The sequence below is a fragment of the Poecile atricapillus genome, chromosome 3 (genome assembly GCF_030490865.1).
Source record: "Poecile atricapillus isolate bPoeAtr1 chromosome 3, bPoeAtr1.hap1, whole genome shotgun sequence".
Taxonomy (NCBI): domain Eukaryota; kingdom Metazoa; phylum Chordata; class Aves; order Passeriformes; family Paridae; genus Poecile; species Poecile atricapillus.
This window is the reverse complement of record NC_081251.1, coordinates 116,385,944-116,408,466: the sequence shown is the minus strand read 5'-3', so window position 1 is coordinate 116,408,466 and position 22,523 is coordinate 116,385,944. Positions and strand designations below refer to the sequence as shown.

The 22,523-nt window shown below is 45.9% G+C and overlaps 1 protein-coding gene across 1 annotated transcript in view; it reads left to right on the top strand.

The window, feature by feature from the left end:
• Positions 1-22,523, top strand: part of CFAP61 (cilia and flagella associated protein 61) — a 91,982-nt gene that overhangs the window by 37,476 nt on the left and 31,983 nt on the right. The window contains exons 17-20 of the mRNA XM_058834905.1: positions 3,667-3,794; positions 13,697-13,795; positions 17,282-17,450; positions 19,234-19,390. Coding sequence (XP_058690888.1) covers positions 3,667-3,794; positions 13,697-13,795; positions 17,282-17,450; positions 19,234-19,390 — 553 coding nt within the window. The remainder of the gene's footprint in view (positions 1-3,666; positions 3,795-13,696; positions 13,796-17,281; positions 17,451-19,233; positions 19,391-22,523) is intronic.

Below are 22,523 nucleotides of genomic sequence, written 5' to 3'. Positions count from 1 at the left end.
TTAGGAGTCTTTTCCAAATGAAAGGATGCTGTGATGCTGCAGATTCTGCAGCCTTAGGGAGCCTTTGCATGAGGAGCCCCAGTGGAACCTGCAGCAGCTCTGACACACCAGTGAGTGTTACTGGGATAGACTTTGCAGTGCTCAGAACACAGTGCTGTTTTCTTCCTGTCAGTGCTGAAATACACAGTCCAAATTTTTGTTTTTTACATTTTGGGGTGCTCAATTTCCTTGGTTTTGTTTGTTAGAATGAAGCTAATGTTTACTATAAACCCTGACCTATTGTAGAACAATTATTATAAACATACATAGAAAACCTACAGCTAGCCCAGGGTCCAATGTTTAAAAACAGAACTAAAAGGGGCCTTAAAATATTCTGGATGCGAGTTTGTACTGTCAACATATAATGTAAAGTTGTGGGTAAATGTACCATGAATCCATTCCCAAGGCATGTGCAGAGCAAACAGGAAAGCTGGGCACGAAGCTGTATGTGGTTGGAAAGTGCAAAGGAAATACTGTGTTTGCTGAAAGCTAATCGATATTTCACGACTCTTTTTCCATTGGTTGCTTGGGGCAGAAGGATGTGTGAGTTCTGGATGCCACAGATAAATCTTTCTGTGGCCACGTTGTGCTGAGATGGGGAGTGAGAGCCGTGGTTCTGTGCAGGGTGTGTGCTGTCAGTGTTTTAATGAGCTCTGCTCTGAGTGATGCCACTGGCTGTCCCCCGTGGGCTGGTGCCAAAGGGTCACCCCTGCCAGCTCTGCTGTCCCTCTGCCCCCAGGTGGGAACAGCATGGAGGGCAGGGGTGCCAGTACCCCAAATAACCATTTAATAACCAAAGAAAATTCTCCTTCCTGGGCTACATGTGCCTTTCCTACCAATGGCAATTAATGCTTTTTACCTTGTGTTAGTTAATGACTGCTGGTTTATTTAATAGATTGGATACAAAATAAACATGTTAGTTTGCTATTGACCTATCAATTATGATGTCTGATTACCCCTCTGGGGAGCACAGGTAGTCATTTGTCCTGACATTTTGTTAAAATACGTGGCATTATGGGACCAATCCCCCTAATTCCTCACTCCCCGGGGCCGTTTAGTGTACTTAGCTGTAGAAAGGTGATTTCTGGAGCATGACAGCTGTTGGTGCTGGGGCCATTGTGTGGGGAACAAAACGGGTTATATTCTGCTCATAGGCTGCTTTTGTGTCACTGATACAGAGGCCATTTCATAAATTAGACACAACTCTTCCCAGGGAAATTGTATTCCCGCTTTCTTTGCTGCAGTGCATTAAAATAAACCACCAGCACAGCAGTACAAGGAGGTGTTTGAGCTTGGCATTGCCTTAAGGCCTGTTGGGTTTATGCTGATGGCATTCCTACCTATTTTCATTGATTAGGTACATTACCAGTAGTTTCTTTTCATGGTTTTTACCATTTTATTAATTGAATAAGAGCTGCATTTCAGCACAAACAGCACTGAATCATTTTTCCTCCAGAAGTCATTGCTTTTCTAGAAAGTTGCAAGTCTGTGTGTGCAGCAAGACCCAGGCTGTTGGAATTGCTGTCTGCCAGTCCCAGGAATGTGAATACCAAGGTGAGGGCACAGAGTATTCCACACCTGACTGTGGGACTGGGAGAGCTCCACACGTGTCAGCATTGGCAGAGCAGTGGGGTATAACCATTTAGTGTGTCAGAGTTTGATTTGAGGTAGTGGGGGATGTCTGTAATACTTGGCACTGCATTCACTGTATTCTTCTCATTTCCTACAATCTCTTCAAAAGATGTACACTTCCAGGGAAATACAAGGGGCTTTTTCAGTTTCTGAAATGTGGAAGTGTTATAGTCTGTATGATTTAATTTATGATTAAAACTCTTTTTGCTGGCAGATCCTTGTGTAAGGGGTGTTCAACCCTTTCCAGAGCACTGGGCTTGAATGGGATTCTGGAGGTTCTCTGCAGGGACTTGGCTTTGTCCTGTGTAACCCTGGTTTGGAGCAGCAGGGTGGGTGGTTCTGTCCCTCACCCAGGCATTCTTCCCCGTGGGCTTGACCTCTGTCAAGCACCCACCCTGGGCTGGCAGACTTTTTGAGATATCTTCTGGAATTTTCCCAGGGCAGTCCAGCCCCTGAGATGAATGTGGCTCACCACTGGATGTCATTGTTGCACTGTGGTGAACTGCAGCTCAAAGAACATTTATCTGGCAGTAAAAAATAATGTTGCCTGGCCAAAGGTGAGATTGAATTTTTCCTCATTCTGAATGACTTGCTGTGCAGTTGCACCATTGGGCAGGGAATTGATCTGTAATGCTTCCTTAAGGGACAGGACAGCACTCTGGTACTGCAGTTCCACAGTGTGGTGGGGCTGTGCTGAAGCCTCAGCTGTGGAGCTCCACCACTGCAAAGACATGGCATAAAAGATCTCTTGGGGATCTCAATGTGCCATGTACTTATTGAGAAAGCCCATGTAATTACCCACAGCTTTCAAAGTAAGTACTCACTCTTCATCTGTTGAGTTACTCTGTCAGCTGATATATAGAGAATATATTTCTACTCTACTTCCATAGAAGGAGTTTAGAGGACTTAATTTTATTAGTGCTGTCTCCTATTTGTAGTGGAGGAAAACCTGTTAGAAGCCTTAGATTGCTTCCTTCCAAAGTGCCACAGCAGGAATTTATACAAGTGTCTGACAAATAACAGAAGCAGCTCCATTTTGTATTGGTCTTCCCAGGGCATTTATGAACCTTCGGTTACCCATTCTGTGAAATGGGAACGTAGGCAACCCTGAGCAGTAGGAAAAATGCAAAGAGATGGAAAGTATTTCCTTTTCAAATTTCATCAGAAATTTGAAAGCTAAATATAGTTAAGGTGAAAAAAAAAAACCTGTCAAGTGCAGTAATATGTCTTGTCTCTTAGCTGCATATTTGTTTTGACAATCTCTGTTAGGTAGTGAGACCTAGAGACACATTGAAAAAAAACAAATGGAGTTTGGGGAAAAAAAAAATGGAAAGAAAAACCATGGAGTTTATTCCCCTAGTTGGAATGTGCAGGAAGTGGTGTGGAAGCTGAAATTAGTAATTCCCAATGTAGCAGTAAGATTTGTGGCTGGACTGCTGGTCCCAGTGGCATTGAGGTACTGCTTTACTCATGTGGCAGCCTGGCTTTCCAGGTAGCTGCTCTGTATTTTAGGAAAGAGATGGATAACTTTTGGAAAGGGAGTTTTCAATTAAACACACAAAACCACTTGAAATAGATGTTCCTAATTAATCTGCAAGTAAAACCATTTCCATAAATAAACCAGCAAGAGTAAAGATTGCTGTAGGAGGTATAAAAATGGCCTTAGCAGTATGTAAATACAAGTTCTTGAGGTGTTTGATAAATGGCAGTGAGTGATAGCAGAGGCAGTGTTTGGTCTTCTCCTGCAAGGATTCTAGAGCATCTTGCTCTGGAGAAGCCAGACCATTCAGCTCTTGTCATTTTCTGTGACCTATTAAATGTGCACATATTCCACATATTTTAGTACAACTTACCTGGTGCCATGCACAGAAAAATGGTATTAGTCATGTCAGTGACCATAAGAAGTTTTGTGTGAATGCAAGGTAATGCATCACTGAGATTTTGGTTCCTAACAGGCTTTGACTATTGTTTTTAATGTATTTCTGTGTCTTACAGCTGAAATATTCTTTGAACCACACAAATCGAAAACTGGTTCTGGAATCAAAAGTGTGTATCAACAGTAGAATTGTGGTGGTTGGTGCATCTGATGTTGGAATCTCTTTTCTGGAAACGCTGGTTTTTTGGTAAGTTTTTAATTTTATTTCCTTTGCTGAAAAGAACATGTTCCCTCTTGTATGAAGGGGGCTGTTTCTTGCATTTAAAGCGTTCCCTGGGTCTGTCTCAATGTGTTAAATACCTGAGTACCTGCAGATGGAGGGATGGGTGCTGGCATCCTGGGTGCATCCTGGGACTCACAGGATTCCAAGCAGCTCCCAGCTGCACGTGGATCCTTAAGGTGAAGGCACACTGAAAGTGAGAATTGAAAACACCTAAAGACGCTTTGGCCATGGTTCTTCAAGCACAGTCATGTGGGGAGAGGTGGAGTCAGTGGCCCTTGGTGTGTGTTCCCCAGCAGTGATCACCTCTAAATCCAGTCGTCCCTGGTGGGTTCCCAAACCTCTCTGAATCCCCCCTTCCCTGAGTGTAGGGCAGGGAAAGCTGTGGATGAGCTCTGCTGTGGAACAGCCTTCCCAGCACGAGGACAAGGTGCTCTCCCTGATGTCTCACTCTGTTACTCCCCAGGGGCTTACTGGGGAGTCAGACTGTCAGAGTGCAGTTCCCTTGATGCAGTTTTATCACACTTACTAGAAATGTCATGAAAGACTTTGCAGAAATGAATATAAAATTCAAAAGCTGAACATGATTCTTACAAGGTGCAACAAGAACTGAGAGAGTCTGGTGCTTTTAGGGGGGGTGGAGAATGGAAAATTCCACCTTTTTTTCTTGTCTCAGTTAAGCCAGGAGTTTGTATTTCTACAACAACCATTGATAACATCACAAATGATATTTTCAATACATCAGGAGAGGAATAAGTTGAAGTGCATTATAGATGTTGTATTGCTGGAGCAGTGCAGAAGAAAATTTCTGCTTCTTGCCCTTCTCTTAGTTCTTGACTTCCCGTAAAGCATCCCAGAGTAAATATCAGAGTAAATAGTTTCCTCTCATCTTCCTCTTCTCAGCACCCTTTAGGCTTTCAGTTCCACCCCAAATTCAGTCAAACCTGTCCTTTAGAGCTTCTAAGCCATTTCTTGCTGCTCACCCCGTGCTGTTGGTTGCTGCTATTTCATTCTAAATCCCTGTGGGGAAGCAGAAGCGTGTTTGTGCTCCAGGTGTGCCAGCTGAGTCTGTCTGGAGTGAGCTGCCCTCGGAGCTCCCTCGGCCGAGCCTCTGCAGGGCTTGACTTTGAACCAAACTCTGGCAGAGCTGCTGGAGGAAATGTCCTCCTTGAGCCTGTCCTGGCACCAGCCTCAGACATGGGGTGCTGCTCAGAGACCCACCGAGCCAGCAGGCAGCACTTAGTGCAGTGTCACAGAATTTATATTAATAGAGGTATAAATTTGGGAAAGATTAGTTTTTAATTTTCACATCAGCAGCAAATAGCCTTCTGATCAATGTGAAGGCCTTTTAAAACAATTTAGTTTAATTTACTCATAATTTTCTAATATTCCCTGTAAAGGTTACATGCACTAAAAATAGCTGGATTGAATCAATTTGTGAGCCCTAATCCTTAAAAAGAGGAAGTAATTTTCTCATCGTTATTCTTCATACTTAATTATTTTACATTACCAGTCACCATGGAAACACACAAATGTAATTCACTTACCGATGTGACAATTATTTGAACTGGATCTTGCAAGTGTTTTCAACTTCTTTGAGCCCGAAGAGACACATGTTTCCTTAAGCAGAGAAATGACCTGGCAGTGAGTGCTGTGGGTGGGCAGCGCATCCCGGAGCTGCCGTGGCACCGCTGCTCACCCACCAAACCCCAAAGGAGCTCTAGCCCTCTCCATGCTGCTCGGGCAGGGTCTGCAGGTACAGGTTTTCAGCTGCAGAGCTGCTGTTCCCCAGGATGCACAGGGGTTTTTCATGTGTCAAGGTACACGTTTTCAGCTGCAGAGCTGCTGTTCCCCAGGATGCACAGGGGTTTTTCATGTGTCAAGGTACACGTTTTCAGCTGCAGAGCTGCTGTTCCCCAGGATGCACAGGGGTTTTTCATGTGTCAAGGTACACGTTTTCAGCTGCAGAGCTGCTTTTCCCCAGGATGCACAGAGGTTTTTCATGTGTCAAGGTACACGTTTTCAGCTGCAGAGCTGCTTTTCCCCAGGATGCACAGGGGTTTTTTGGTTTCTCTAGCGGAGGGCCGGGTGGCTGCTGCAGGGGCAGAGCCTGGTGCCTGGCCAGCTGGGAGTGTGACAGTGGCTCTGGGGGTGCAGGGGTGACAGTGGGTGGGTTCTTATTTGGTTGGTTGGTTTGGGTTTGTTTTTTCTTCATTCCTTTGTTGGTTTCAAAGGGATGGGCAGGGCAGCAGGGTTAGACCAGAAGGACACAGGATTACAAACCCCAGTTTCCAGTTAATCCCAGGGGCTGGTTCCTGGAGCAGAATGCAAACCCAGGCAGCAGGGATGGAAGTTGGGTTTAAGGATCTTGGAGCTTGCTACCAGCAGTGTCCTGTCACTGGTTCCAGTGCAAGGAACCCATTGGCTTTTATTTACTTCTTTGCATATAGCTGTGGAAATCACTATTGTCTTCGATTATAGGGAAAACCGTTTTCAATCCGTGGTTTTGAAAACCTCCTTAATCCAAGCCCTGATGTAAACAATGACTTGTTCTCTGAGGATGCTGGAATAGACATAACATGCTACATGAGATAGCCATAAATGAATGGTGCCTAAAATCACAATATTGCACATGAAACTGTTATGAAATCTATTTCCTTCTCCCTGTGGGCGCATTAAAATAATGATTGCATTTAAGAACCAGATGGATTAAAGTACATTTTTGTCAGAGCTGTGAATTTTTTTCTCCAAGTAGGATTGGAATCCAGCACAGTAAGCCTGCATTGTTGGCTGCAGGACGGTGTCTCCCACGGGGAGCTCGGACTAGCCAGGATCAGCTCCGAGGTGCAGGGTTTGAACAGGGTTCCTGTCGAGCCCTTTATCTGCCAGCACCGGGGCACACAATATCCTGCACATCTGGCCTGTTTGGCTCTAGTTAGTGTAATGCTTGCTGCTTAATTAGGCTTTTTATCTTTGCATTTGTCTGGGAACATCTGAAGCCTTCCACGTTGCCTGTCACTAATTAGTTGACTAATTAAATAGTTAGTGCTTACTTGCTGATGACAGAGCTAACACGCAATGAATGGGTTAGGGATGGCCATTGTTGTGTCCTATCTGTCTGTGCCACATGAGCTGACACACGTGTGCTTCCCTGTGCCATCCCTGCAGAGCCAGGCGAGCCCGGGCCGTGTGCTCGGTGTCACCGTGTCCCTCGCTCACTGCTGCCTTCCATCGCCTCCGGTGAGCGCAGCTCAGGCTGTGACAGAGATCGGCATCACAATGAAGGCTGGCAGTGACTGATACCAGATGTAAACAGGGGAGAGGCTGTGGGTCAGGATCAGCCTTCCAACAGCCTCTGCCAGAAAATGAGACTCAATTAGCATCAATATGGGCTTATTTCATAGTTACAGTCTTGCTTTTGAGACTCTCTGCAGTTCAAAAGAAGATTATTTCAACTTGAAATACTTTCCCTTTGAACATATGCAAACACTTCTCTGAACCCAAACTGTTCTTTCACACTTGAAATTTGTAGGTATTTGTAGATTTTCTCTTGAAATGCTTGAATACTCCTAACTTCTTGGTGAGTGTTAAAGCTGATCTTGGAAATAGTTGTTTTCTCATAGAAAGCCTGCTCAGAAGCAGAATGAGTCACGAGGGGTTTTATAGAATGCTGGGCTGCATCCGTCATCCCCTCCTGGTGACTCAGCAGGACATGCACAGCTCTGAGCCTGTAACCTGCTACCCCTGCTGGATGCACTTCAGAGCAGACACAGCAGCATTCCAAGTCTCCAGCTCTCTGCTAAAGCCATGGAGGAGATGTCACCCCTTCCTCTTGTGTTCATATTTAGCGTGGTTTGAAGTTTGTTCCCAGAGGTGCAGTGCTGAGCCCTCCAGAGCAGTCTCAGGCCGCCTGAGGGTCGGCTTGGAAGCACAGCAGACTGAGCAGGCTGCTGCAGTGGAGAAAAAATGACTTGTGTGGCTAAGCTGTGATCCTTCCCACTAGTGATTAGCGTGGATTTGATTCCTGTTTGTGTGTGTGTGTGTGTGTATGCTGAGGGTCAGAGTCAGGGTACTGACGTGTGGAGGTCGCTAGTTGAAGGATGGATGTTTGGCATCAGTAGTTTTGGCCCAGCTGACTCCTCTGCCAGCTGTGTCCCTGTTCTTCCTGGGCTGCCAGGACTTACATTGTGAGGACCTGGCACTGGGGGGATGCCTCAGAACGTGTAACTTTGATGAGTTTTGTGTTCTCCTGCTGGTAGGATGAGCACATGTGGTTAAAGCTCAAACCTGCCTGGTTTAAGGGCGGTCTGCCTGGTGGCATCTGGGAACATTTCAAGGGTACCCACTCTGAAGGCAGCATTGCCAGATTTGTACCAGGCTACATCATGAAGGCAGAATACTTTTCTCCTCTGTAATAGTTTGGAAAATTGAAGTCTAGTATACAGCCATAAACCCCCACCACCTTAGCTTTAAACATGGATAATTGGCCAATAATATTGAAAATGTCCTATTAACAAGCTGGTGTCTGCACTGTGTGTTACTCACTGAGGCACTCACACAGCAGTGGGCAAAGCAGTGAAGTTTCTACCACACTTTAGTTTTACTGTCCAGTTTATAGTACCTTTATTTGTGGAAAATGGTGTTGATGTCTCTCAGCTGTGATTTGGAATTTGCAAGGTCATTAAACAGCAAGAGGCTGTAAGTACCAAGGCCATCATCAGATATCCCTCATTTTCTGTCTAGAAAAATAATTGTCGTTTTTGAAGAAAATGAAATGCTGGAGCACTTGTGGAATGGAAATTGGAATTTCAGGAAGGAAGTGCTCTCACTGAAGCAGTGGTTGGATGGTGCTTTGATTAGACTCAAAGCTAACTTAGATTTGGGATGGCAGGAGTGCCCTTGTGAGTGCTGTAGCTGTGGAAGGATATGGATGGGTCTGATTTAGCTCTGTGAGTGGGCAAGGAAAAAAGCTCTTTAGATTTCCTTGCCCAGTTACAGAACAATTCATACTGTAGGAACCTTGCTATGTTGATTTTAGTAACCTAGATTTGAGAATGCCACAGATCTTGAGTGGATGCACTAGTTTTTGTAAGCAAAATCAGTTGCTGGGAAGTGAGAGGTGACTGGAAGGGACAAAAATGGTGGCAGCCATAGGAGGGGGCTGAGGTGTTTCAGAGCAATGAGTTTTAAGGTGGATGGGAGTTCAAAAGAAGAAACTGGAACAAGACATGTTTGGCAATGTTCAGTGAGAAATCAAGATTGTAGACTGATGTAAAGCCACCCAAAAAGCTAGGCATTAGTAAAGGAATTGGAAAGCAACAGAGTCAGAGTTGCTGGTGTGTTTAATTACATTTCTAGGAAGTGGATCAGCACAGAGGATGAGAGACAAGCAATATAAGCACAGTAAAATAACCACAGAGAAGGAAATCACTTGAAGGGGGAAGAGTGAGAAGAGTAGTTCATATAACCTAGAAGGATAATCCAAATTTAACTGGAGAGGAACAGCTTCTGAGCAGGATTGCCCTGGGTTTGGCTGGGATTGAGTTAATTTTCTTTCTAGCAGCTGTGTTTGGACTGAGTATGAGAATACTGTTGAAAACTCACTGATGTAATTGTTACTAAATAGTGAACCATCAAGTTCAAAGTTCGGTGAGAGACCCAGCTACCAGTGGAGGAGAGAGAAGCACTCCCAGCATCCTTCAAGGGTGTTAGCCAAAGGGTGAAGGAAATGTTCTTTAGCTCCTTAATGGATTCTTGCTAAGATGTTAAAAATGGTGACAGTGGCCTGGGCTTAGAGGTTGCTCTTCTTAGGATGACAGCATCTGATAAAATTATCAATAAACCTGGCAGGAAGTTTCTGAAAACAAAAAACAAAAACAAAAAACCAACCCAAAACAAAACAAAAAAACAAAACCAAAACAAACCAATAAAAAAAACCTCACTAAGCACTGTTTTATCAAAATAGAAGTTTTAAAAGAGACCTTGTTATTTTAATAGCAGAAGGAAGCAACTGGAGCATGATGAAATATTTTGCTGAGAGAGGAAGAGTTGTGGTGGAGCAGGCTGTGTGGAAAGCCCCTCCTTGAGCCCTGCATTGACAAGTGTCCCAGTAAACACTGTGCTGTTATCCCTTCCTTTGTTGAGCAAATTCATTCACAATCTTAACACTTTTTCCTAAGGTTGATCCAAGGGAGAACTGGCTAATCTCTGTTTACTGGTAATTGGAGAGGGATAACTTGGAGATGGACATCTGTTGGTCAGCAGTGAATCTGGCATCCTGCTCTGGGGGCTGTAATTGATGCCCTCAGAGAAGGTTCTGGAGAAGAGGTGCTTCTGGTAGGTGTTGATATGAACAACAAACCCTTGTGCTGCTGCTGCAGCCAGGGACGGCTGTCTGGGGAGGCACAGGCAGCAGAGGGAAAGGAAGGAGCTGGGGCTGGGGAAGGAATTGGGTGGAGAGACAGCATGGGAGCGACATTGCTTCTTGGAAAGGAGATCTGAGCCCGGCTGTGGTGCTGAGCAGCACATTTATCCTGGAGGGACAGCTTGGGTGAGCATGGTTTCTTTCTAGTTACTCAAATGGGCAGCCTTTGTGAAGCTGGGCATTTCTAGCTGCAGCTTGGTGTGGAGCTGGGAAATCTCTTGGAATACCTTTTCCTCTTGGAGAAGTCTCCTCTGCAAGTTGTGTCCTGACTGCTGTTTTCTTGAAATGATTCCTTAAAATGGATAAATTGTTACATTTTCAGTGGAAAGGAGAACTTGTCTCCATCTGCCTTGTACAAGAGTGACACCTGGACACGCGAGTTCCTGTGCCTTGAACACAGGTTAGAGCCTGTTGGGACTCTTTGATCATCATCTCTGCTTCTGGGCTCCTTCCTCCCCACAAAAATCTCAGTGTTCCTCCTTTGTTTCAGGACAGAGATTTTTCTGATTTAAAAGTTGTGTTAATGCAAGACTATCACATCCTACTTTTCAGCATTTAGGGCTGAAATCAGATTTCTTGTTTTTTTTTTACCATTTTCAGAATGATCTTAAGCAGCCATTTTTATAAGGGCTTTGCTGTAGTGAGGCTGAGGATCCAGTGTCACTAAGACTTTACTTTTGGATAGGTTATAATTTCAGATATTATTGTTTAAAGATTATGTACACAAGAGAACAGTTCATATAGTTAGCAATTTTAGGAGGCAGATAAAGCATCATCTTCTGTCACTCCTTTATTATAGTTTTTATTGATGACTGGGAAAATAATCTTAAATGTAAGATTTGCAAACAAAAAATAAAAATGCAAAGAAATGCAAATAAATTGAAATAAATTGAAATGCTCAGGTTCATGGAGACTACTTCACTGCACTTTTTTTTGTATCAAAAGTGATTTGACTTGTGATAATGAGTAGTTTAATGAAAGCAATTAATTAAATTATTTGTTCAGGCAATTTTCCACCATCTCTAAGCCTCCATCATTACGCCACACACAGAAGGAAAGGAAAAAAAAAGGTAGCAAGAAATCAGGCAAAAACATCCAGCAAAATGAGCAAGGAATACTTTAACAGATTCACAACCACCAGGATATATGTGAAAACTGGACTAAAACTTTTCTGTGTCCTTTTGATTATGCTCAGTAAATTGGTAACCCTGTTTTATTTTGAGGACAAGGGTGTTGAGACTCTTTTTGTAGCCATCCTCTAGAGCTGTGCACTGAAACCCAACACCTTTTACTTATTTCCCTAGATACTCTAATCCCTCCCTGCTTTACCAGTATCTTTGAGCTGTTCTTCCCTCTGTATCCACAGCAACGTGAATCCCTGCTGGAATTATTTGCTTCTAAAATGCAGGTGCACTTGTTTAGCACTGCTTCAGGCTCTTAACTTGAGGACTTTTTTCACCAAGCGGGAACCTCCCGTTTGCCAAACTCCACTTTGCCCTGTTTCATGTCGGGCATTTTTGTATTTATCAGCAGCATCTGAGTCAGCCCCTGTCCTGACAGCACTGCCCTCATCCCAGGACCTTGGTGCTTCTTCAGTCAAGAGCTTTTCGGCACCAGCAAGGAGTCAAAAGCTGTAGTAAATGAGCCATCCTTTTGTTAACCTAGAAATAATAAAGCTCAGAATCCCCCACCTGTCTCCCCGTGGTGGCTGTGCTGGTGCCAGCAGGAGCCTCAGCTCCCCTCTGGAGCGACTCTGTGCGTGTAAATGCATTTTAAATCCCGCGGTTACGCGTGCCAGCCACGCTTCTGGAGCCAGGCCTTTGTAACACAACACACAGCATTTGTTACTTAGGTAAAGATTCCGATAATTTGCACAAATCCCGGCAGCCTGTGCTCAAACCCTGCCTGAGCTGTGGCACCGCGCGTGGCCACGGCGCTGTGCCGGGAGCTGTGCCTGGGCACCAGCCCTGCCCTGGGAATGCCAGCCCCCCTGCTCCAGGCCTTGCTGCTCCTCTGGCTGAAGGGAAAAGCAAAGGTACGACTGGTTTCGTCTCCTTGCAGCCAAGGAGATGCTAATCCACATTTTGATGAGTGGGAAACGTGAATTAATGTCTGGGGCATATGGGGATGCCGTGGGAGCGCTGAGGTAGAAGTAAGTCATTCGTCAGTAAATGGTACTGACTGCAAGGTCTGATTGAAGCCTGCTGCTCAGTGGGGAAGAAGGGAACAAATACCATATGACTGGGGAAATCCTGGATGCCTGCGTGTGGACTCAATAGAGCTAGAGCATCTGCAGGGGAAAATGGCATGTGACCAGATCAATAAAGTGCATCATCGTGCACTCATGCAAAAGAGGCACATTCATGGTGCCTAGAACTTGGATTCTGCCGTGTTTGTGATGCTGGCTCACAAGGTTTCCATCCTAAACAGTAATATTTAAACATGATGTTACTGTAGCCCCTGGATTCCAGCACCTGTTGGCCAGAGGCCATGCAGTGTGTACAGATGACTTCAGCTCCACCCTGCAAGGCAATCTCCTTGCTATGAGGATGGGAGGACGTGTAGGATGTTTGTCATTTATCCCAGGTAAAGGAGTGCCAGGGAGCTGTGCTCTGTGGGTGTGTGAGGTTCCTGTAGTTGTTGTTCACACCCCATGCGTGGCGCTCCCGGTGTGCAGATGGCATCACTCGTACACTCTGCTTTCAGCTTCCTGGATCAGGCTCACTCTCATTTACATTAAAGACCATTTTGTATCACTCAGGCAGCATAAGGTGGCCATAAATGAAAAGCAAATTCTATTTACATCCACCTCTGCAGAGTGACCTTAATTTAAATGAGAATCAGGCCCATAATCTGTATAAATATATGCACTCTGTTACATTAAGGTTATTTATTACTTTGTGCTTGGCTTGAGTATGCATGGAGATTTACCACAGATAATCCATAATCCAGAATTAAACTATTAATATGCATTTTGAGAGGGGCAGCCATAACCTTGAAATTCCTTGGTTTAAGTATGACCTTTAACTTTGTTTGAATATATTTTTTAAATGTATGAATAACAAATTAACATTGGTTGATAAAAAACATTCTGATTCCTTTGTACCATTTGCATCGGTCCATCCTTAACTTAGAGAAAGCCTTGAAGATTAGAAGGCTTAATCACTCATAATATTTATTTGTTTTCAAATGTCAGATCACATTTAGTTCAACATCCTGTCAGTCTTGTCCCCCTCCTCGCCCCGGCATCACTGAAACTGTGGTGGAAATTGTTCTTCTCTTTGTATCCAGAGACACCTGCACCTGAGCAGAGTGAAACACTCTGTCCCTGTGTAAAGGAATTGCTCTCTGTATCCTTCTGAACATGGAATTCTGAGCTATGCCATTCCACTGACATGCCCTCCAAATTTTTTCCAACTGGGGCTGTTTGTTTTTCTTCCCACAGGCCACGTCTGAAGTTCAACAACCTGACCTTGATTTCCATTCATGGCCTTCCAGGAAAAGACCCACAGAGCTCCAAGTATAGAAGATTTTTAATTAACAGGTTTGACTTCACATCTAAACACTTCCGTAGCTCCTGCAGAAAACATCACACTTTGTAATTCTTGTGAACTTGTCCTAAATTTTAGATACATCCGTAGAGAGCCCCGGAATACTGCAGTCTGTCTATCCTGGGTGCTCTCACCTACAGGAGGAGACAGACAGAATTCTGAGTAGGGAAACAGCGCCAAAGCAGTGACTTCAGGACAGCAATCCCCTGTGTTACACCTGGACAGTACCTGGGCTCTGTTTTCTGAGGCTTTTTAGATTGTTTCAATTTCCAGGTTGATGACAAATGACACAAGATGTCTGCTTGCTTTTTAAATCTTGTTTGGCTTTTAGCTTCCATGAGTTTTGTTGTAAATAATGCTGAACCAAAGAGCATACAAGAGTTAATGTTGGTAACGTGGCAGAGACTGACTCAGAGCAGCATGTGGTGGGAGGCAGAGCCCAGCAGTGGTGGTGGGGATTTTGCTGTTGCTGTTGATGAGTTTGGCAGAGCTGTTCTGCATCAGTCCTGCTGCTCATGGTCTGCTCGTGCCAGTCTGCCCTCAGTCCCAGGCACAGCGCTGGGTACAGCTGAAGGGAAATGGTGGAAGAGCCTTGTCTAGGGACTGTCAAACACTTTTAGGGCTTCCTTGTTTGCCAATAAATACAATAGCTTCCATTTAGTCAGAGAAAATCTTATCTCTTTAAAATTCACAGTGTGTAATTCTCATTTAAGTACAATATTTGTGGGTTTTATTTTGGAATAAATCATCACCGTGGACTTGATCATGGTTGTTTTGAACATTGAGAAGCATAGAATTAAAATGGATCAGTTATTCTGAACAGTTGGGGAATGAACTTAGTATAAGTTATTTAGATTTGGCATGTGACTCTTTGGAGCCTTCACATTGTATTTTACCAAAACTTTTCCTCAGTGAGCTGCAGTGCACTAAAGGGCTAGCTCTTTAAATGACAAAACAGCTCCACGTCTGCTTGCTGAACCTTACAAATGAAATCTCCACAAAGATGTGAAAATAGTCTAGTGGGAACCTGTTTAAAACTCTCTGATCTCATTTGGAATTTTGCCCTGACAAGGGATTTTGTGTAAGTAGTTACCTGTATTACTTTTTGTACTGTAGAAAGGGTGTGTTCAAGTGCAAATGTGGCAAATGAAGGAATTACATTCTCACATAAATGCACAAAGTCTTTTTCCCAAGTTCACTGTAGAAAAGAGTTGTACTAACAAAGCATCCTCCTTGACAGAAAGTTGCAGTTCAGAGCTGCCTCACCAGATTTAGCTGTTAAAATCTGAAAGCAGATTAAGAGTGAAAATTGAACTCTGCAGGGTATGATTTCTGAAAGCATCCCTGTGATTTTCAGTGTCAGTCTCCTGGGAGCTGTGCACCTCAATTATAGAGGTGCTTTTGAAAACCTTCCTCTGTCCTTAATGTCCATTTTATTTATAGATCTCTGCATTATTACAGCTCAGAATTGGCAGTGGTTTTCTTGCCTTATTTATTTTCCTCTGGTATCTGCGAGTACAGAGGATGCAGGGTATCACAGAAAGCCTGGCAATTCAATCCTGAAATTCCCCTGGTTTGTGAAATCAACCTGTGTTTGTTCCTGTGGCATCCTGACTGTCAGTTTTGGGAGTTTGGTAGCGAGGATTAACGTGGAACCAGGAGCACATTGCGGGGATGCGTGGCTTGGTGTTAATGGCAAAGCAGCAGCTGTCAGTGCTGGTCTCTGCCTGCGCTCTCTGCTGCAGCTGCTGCTGCCACAGAAATGCATCCAATGCTTGAGAATGGCCCAGCACCTTCTGTTTAATCACTTGGAGGCCTGTGGGAGAAAGTGGAATAGTTTTCATTGCTAAGTGTACCTAGAAAGTCAAGTTTTGGCTCTCGAAAAGGCCACGAGCTTAGTTTTACAGGTGGAATGTATTTTCTGTGGTGGCTTGAGCTGACAGCCTGGCTGAAGCCCAGGGTCTCTGTACTGGCCATTCCCCTCCTGAGATCCTGGCAGGGGTGAGACTCTGCTCCTTTCAGTAGTTTGTTCAGTGTTTTTTCTTGCTGTGCTGCTGTGGTCTCACAAAACCAGACACCTGTGGGAAGGGCTGGTGAGCCCTTCTTTTTTTTGCTCGTTTTAAATCTGTTGCATTCTTTTTCACTGGAGCCTGTGGGTTTATTGCTGTGCAATGTGTTTGTCCAGTTGTATGGAAAGAAGCTGAGTGACCAGGCTTTGGCTGGTGCAGGTTCTCAGTGTTGGGGAGGGATGGGGTTGAGCCCAGCTGGATCTGCGCAGTGGCCAGTGACCTCTCGTGCGTTTCCTGCTGGGTCACTGCTGGGCTTAGTGACATTCAGGGGCCACCATGGACCTGGCTGGGAATGTTCTCTCTCTGCTTCTCCTCACGTTTTGTAGCGATGTCGCATGTCTGTATAAAAGTGTTTTATCTCCAGGAGTCTTTGTCTTTGCAGAGGCTCTTGTTAAACAGAGAGGGTGGTACAAATGCAGTAATAAGTAGATGTCCTGGTATTTACCTGGTCAGACATACTTGGTGGGGGCACACTCCAAGCCTTAAAAGACCTTTGGAAATAATTGTAATTTTCATTACTGAGGCAATAAAAGAGGTTTTGTTCCATTTGGATTTTGCTTTAAAACTGGCTTTTTAAAATAGCAGCTTCCAGATCTTTGATACTTCTCTCACACATTGGGGTGTGCTTTTTACTTGGAACAAGCTGTAACACCCCTAAAACATGAGAAAAGCAAACCTTGTCTGAGACTGTCAAAGCCAAGGCGTGATTTTAGGGTACTGACATGGAATTCACACTGTCAGAGCACGTTGCTTGTGATGTGTGCTCCGTGCACACCCCAAACATCCTGGAGCACTCCACTCAGGACAGGTTTAGTGTGCAGTATTTGTCATTCTTGCATTTTGGAAAAGTTCTTTCAGAAGAGGGTCACCAACAGGAGACTTAAAGCTCTGACAACCATTTTCCTAGCTTTCTATTTATTTTTAAATTTTCTGGACTAATATTTTGGAATAGGGATGCTAAAATGGTAGAGTGCATTCCCTGTGTTTATGTCTCACCTTAGCTGTGACTGGTGAAGCTGAATAGCAAAGGAAGGAAACTTGGGGAACAGCTGAATAAGGAAATCTTGGAGAAAGAATTGGACTATTGAATTATTTTCTTTGCAGGTTCAAAAGCTTCTACCTCGTATGAGCCTGCAAAGGAAAAGCAGAGTAAAGCGTAGTTTCTGACTTTGTTGTTAAATTATGTGATTGTAAGGCCCAGTGCCGGAAGGGCTTGTTTGGTTTCAGCAGAAAGTTGTCAATTTGTAACTGAGTATCTCCTAATGCCTAATCTTTTACCGTAGACTGCCCTAAACTCCCAGCAAGGGAGCAGGGGGAACCACTGGGGGCCCGAGCCCAGCTCACCAGATGTCTAATTAATGCCTGCTGTCAGCTGCCGAAATGTCACTTACAGATATTCTTCTTTCGCAGCCACTCTTTTAATGATGACGATTATGCACAGATGTCACTTTGTTCCTGGGTTAATGTTGTGGTTGGGAAAATGACGAGCATAAACCGCAGTGCCAAATACGTTGTTGTTTCCAAGGAGAAGAAAGTGCCTTACGACTACCTGGTTCTGTGCACGGGCCAGAGCTACCAGGTGAGCTGTGTGCAGAGGGAAGCAGCACAGGATTGTTCCCAGGTTTTCCACAGGGAGTGGTGTTCCTGAGGTTAGGCAAAGCAGCCTCAGCAGGGCAGCAGCAGCAGTTTGCAGCCCTGTAGTGCAGCTGGTTGGGCTGTGCTGCTGCTGGAGGAGAGGAAAGGAGGGTCAGGCAGAGTTTCCCACCAGCAGTTACTGCTCAGGGTTGGCCAGGAGGAAAAGCTGCCAGTGTTTTTGCCACCATAACCATTAAACCTGCTAAGGAGCAGGCTCAGCTGACATGTGGTCCCAGCCACAGGAGACTTAACTCCAGCTGGTCCATCACCATTTGACCTAGTTTTGGAAATGGAGAGAATTCCTTATCAAATTAATTACTCATCTCACGTGATGGCCATGCCTAGGCACATCCACGGTGCTCAGCACACAGCTGAGTTTGCAGTGAGATTGAAGCAGACCCTTAGCTGCATGTAAGATGTTGGAGTCAGCTTCCACTCAGACTCCCTGGGCAGGGTGGCTTTTGGCTCCTGTATCCCCACGAGGCCATCAGGGGATACAGCCAAACAGGCAGCTTGATGCAGCCCCCTTGCTGCAGGGCTTTGCCTTACCTGGCTGGTTTGGGGTGGGAGTTGGGAGCAAGGCATTTTGCCTTTGAAATCAGGAGATGGGTGTGAGCAGTGTCTGCAGCTTTGCAGGGCTGTAGCACATCCCAGAGCGGTGTCTGGCTGCCTGTGTGCCTGGGAGCCTTCTCAGGGCACAGCCATGCTTAAACAGCAGCCCATGGGCACTGCTCAGCAGGGATGAAACAAAAGCCAAAGTGTGGGCTGGAAAAGTGCTCCTAGGAAAAGGTGTTCAGAGGTAGCTCTGACTTGCAAAATAATTTATGTCAAGTAACTGCACGGGGGGAGAAAAGATAAAGATGGCAAGGGAAAAGGCAGGTTTTATATGCCTTTGAGAAGAAATCTCATCATCATCTGTTCTCACTTTCAAGCTATACAAAAGGATAAGAAATTAGTGGCTTCTGTTTTATTACACAGAGCTCTAGTCCATCCTTTTTTATAAGCTGTTCCCTATTTGGTAAGCAGTCAAATTAATGCTTAGTAAAACATTATGTGTTATGATTTAGAGATTTACTTGTTGAGTAAGATCTTTTGGTGTCACGCCTGGTTTTACACGACCCAGCAGTATTTCAGTTGATCTGGCTGGCAGTGAGAACAGGGTTCAGGATGTGGCTCAGTGGTGCTGAGGAAGTCAGAGACAAGATTCCCTTTTTGCTTTGTACAGCTCAGACCCAGTTTGTTATTGTAGAGCAGCATTACACAGTGATTGTGTTACTGAATCTTCACGTTTGAACCATCAAGCAGGTTTTGATCCCTTTCTCTGGGACAAAATCAGTCATTTTAGAAGGCTGATTTTTGCTGACAAAAGGTGGAGGCAGTGTGCTTCACAAAGACTTTCCAAGGGCCATTTTAAGTGATCTGTTATTCAGAGAGCTGCTGGGATCCCCTGCTGAGTGTTGGGACATTTGTGCTGTTTGCCATGTGCCTCCACTTGCCCTGGCAGCGCTGTTTGGAGCCACATCCCGCAGGAAACAGGGAGCACATGCTCTGAGTGGACACTCAGATCAGTGGGATCAGTGTTCCCTGTGCCCATGGGTGTGTTTGCTGCTGCTGAGAGTGACCCTGGGATGTGCCAGAACAGCAGCCCTGGGGTAGCCAAAGTGAGAGTGTGTTTTACCATCTCCAAGGTCCGTGCCTTATATCCACTCACTGCCTCATTCCTGCAGGCCTTGGCCCCCACAGGAGCAGACAGCACTGAAGTCACGAGTCAGTGGCCACAGAGATTCACAGAGAAAGTCCCTTCCAACCACTTCACTCTCAACAGCGCCCAGGACTGCCTGGAGGCAGCACGCTGGCTGCAGGAAAACCTCGTCAGCTCCAGAGGTGAGGGGCTCCCTTAGTACCTGCACTTACAGAAATGCTTCTTAGGCTTATTAGTTCCTCTCTTCCCTGCTATAATTGGTGCCTGATGAATTCTAACAAAGTCTTTCATCTGCTGTGCTTTGTTTTCCAGATTAATTTACAATTTTTTGTTATTTTTGATACCCAGCATGCTTAGCTGGGAAAGAAAGGTTTGAGATAGATTAATTATCTGCAGTTATTATATAAAACTGAATGAGTCCCAAATGCAAATCTGTCCAGAGTCATTAATTAGCCAATGAAATAATAATTTAATTACTGGATGTGGTTTTCTGCTGTATAGAAAGATATCTAGATTTGTGGCATAACAGAAAGAAAATAAGTCTAAATTAGGAAGTGTCTGTCAGCATTGTATTCAGTTGCATCAGATTTTCACACAGGACTGCAAGTTCCTGGTACTTTTTAACCCTTAAAATCAGAGGTTTATGCCAATGTGCACCATCCCTGTGTTTCCTCAGCCTTGTTGTGTGTGCTCTGTTCGTTTGTTCTCTGGTTCATCCACTGTGCATGCGCTGTGGAGGACACTCAGCACCATCCAGCTTCCTGAGCCAACTTTGAACTAGAGAAACAGAGAGCAGGGTCAGTGAGTTGATCAGGTGTCAGTTCCTGCTGTGTCTGAGCCAGGACAGTTCAGAGCAGGAAAGCTGTCTTTGTGGGGAATTGCTGCTGGCAGAGTGCAAGAGCAGGACTCTCCTGAGGATGTGTTTGTGGAGTGTCATGGGAATTGGCAGTGATTCGGTGTGGTGCAAGGTTCACATCTGCTTGGCAGTCCTTGAGGGAACTTCTAAAAACACTGGAAATTCCTTTAGCATCCTGCAGGTCTTGCTGTGATAAAGGTGGCAGTGTTTCTCAGCCAGCTCCCTGGCCTCAGAGCAGTCCAGCTCTGTCTGTCCTCCCTGGTGCCAGCTCTGCCTGTCCTGTCCTCCCTGGTGCCAGCCCTGCCTGTCCTGTCCTCCCTGGTGCCAGCCCTGCCTGTCCTGTCCTCCCTGGTGCCAGCCCTGCCTGTCCTGTCCTCCCTGGTGCCAGCTCTGCCTGTCCTGTCCTCCCTGGTGCCAGCTCTGCCTGTCCTGTCCTCCCTGGTGCCAGCTCTGCCTGTCCTGTCCTCCCTGGTGCCAGCCCTGCCTGTCCTGTCCTCCCTGGTGCCAGCCCTGCCTGTCCTGTCCTCCCTGGTGCCAGCCCTGCCTGTCCTGTCCTCCCTGGTGCCAGCCCTGCCTGTCCTGTCCTCCCTGGTGCCAGCTCTGCCTGTCCTCCCTGGTGCCAGCTCTGCCTGTCCTCCCTGGTGCCAGCTCTGCCTGTCCTGTCCTCCCTGGTGCCAGCTCTGCCTGTCCTCCCTGGTGCCAGCTCTGCCTGTCCTGTCCTCCCTGGTGCCAGCTCTGCCTGTCCTCCCTGGTGCCAGCTCTGCCTGTCCTGTCCTCCCTGGTGCCAGCCCTGCCTGTCCTCCCTGGTGCCAGCCCTGCCTGTCCTCCCTGGTGCCAGCCCTGCCTGTCCTGTCCTCCCTGGTGCCAGCCCTGCCTGTCCTGTCCTCCCTGGTGCCAGCTCTGCCTGTCCTGTCCTCCCTGGTGCCAGCTCTGCCTGTCCTGTCCTCCCTGGTGCCAGCTCTGCCTGTCCTGTCCTCCCTGCTGCCAGCTCTGCCTGTCCTGTCCTCCCTGGTGCCAGCCCTGCCTGTCCTGTCCTCCCTGGTGCCAGCCCTGCCTGTCCTGTCCTCCCTGGTGCCAGCCCTGCCCGTAGCTGGTGTGTGGCTGCCACAGCAGCTGGCTTTGCACAGACACGAGGGTGCTGGCTTTCCCTTTTGCTGCAGCTGGTGCTTGATGTGTGCCCTGTGTGCCCATCCTGGCAGGTGCTCCCTGCTCAGGGACGTGCCAGGGATCGGTCACCCCGCAGCACACGGCACAGCCGCCGTGTCTCACCTGCCTTGGCACGAGGCTGAACTCAGGGTTTGGTCATCCTCACTTGGCACTGCTGCTGGCCTTGGCTCCAGGCTGCAGCTGCCTCTCTCAGTGAGGCCCTGGCATGGCTTCATGCCTAGAGAAGGTGAATTCACACCACCTGTGAGGCTGCTCTGGGGGAACTTCTGGAGATGTGGTCAAGGAGAGATGTGACACCATCCCCTTTCCCCCTGCTCTGGCTTCAGGTCCCTCCTCTTGCTCTTCCATGAAGTTCTCTGCTGCTGTGCAGAGTGCCCAGCTGGAGAGGTCTTCCTCCACTGATCTCAGGTTCTCTTATTCCTCACTCTGCTTCTTTCTCCAGCTGTGTTTCTTTCAAACATCATTCCTTCACTCTTGGCAGTTGTGCCAGGGCTCTGGGAGGGCTTTCTGCTGCTTCTGGGAGCAGGGCGAGCACTGGCCCCGTGGCTGCCTCTGTGGCTTCACTGATGAAACCCAGCCACCTAATGCATGGAACCTATTACAGCTGTAATTGGGACTAATTGAAACTCATCTCCTATTAGCTCTGCACTTTCCATGAAAATAAAAGTAGGATGGAAGTAAAGTAAGGAACAAAAATGCTTTAATGGCCCAAAATGGAGCAATTATTTTTTTTCTCTTCACCTAAGCATAGTTTACTGCCTTATTAAAAGCGTGTTTGTAGGAATACTCTTGCATTAAAATTCCAATGCATGAATCACTGACTGGAGCCACCAATGCTTTAGCTCATACTGGGTTTCTCCTTTAGCTTTTGCAAACTGCAAAGATTCAGGTCACTTTAGGGTCACCGAAATCTTGTGCTTCTACTTGTGGAAAATTAATGAGTCTGCTCTGCAGCAGGACACTGACATTCAGGTAATAAACGATAAAACTACTGTAATGATCTTTATTGATGGCTGTTTTTTTCTGGAGAACGTTATTATGTTTACTCACAGATACATACATTTTCATGAAGTTAAATAATAAAAGCATCCTGAGGAACTGCTCTCTGTTCAGTAGGCATAATTTCAGTCCATAATGAATATCTGCAGTTCCTAGACTACTAGCACTGTCGTCTAAAAAGCCACTAATATTGTAATAAGCAGAAGCAGTAAATTGTTGATTTACAAGGGGTCAATAAAGGAGCATTGTTTTCCCTGATCTAATGCAGTTGTATTTAATATTACCATATAAAA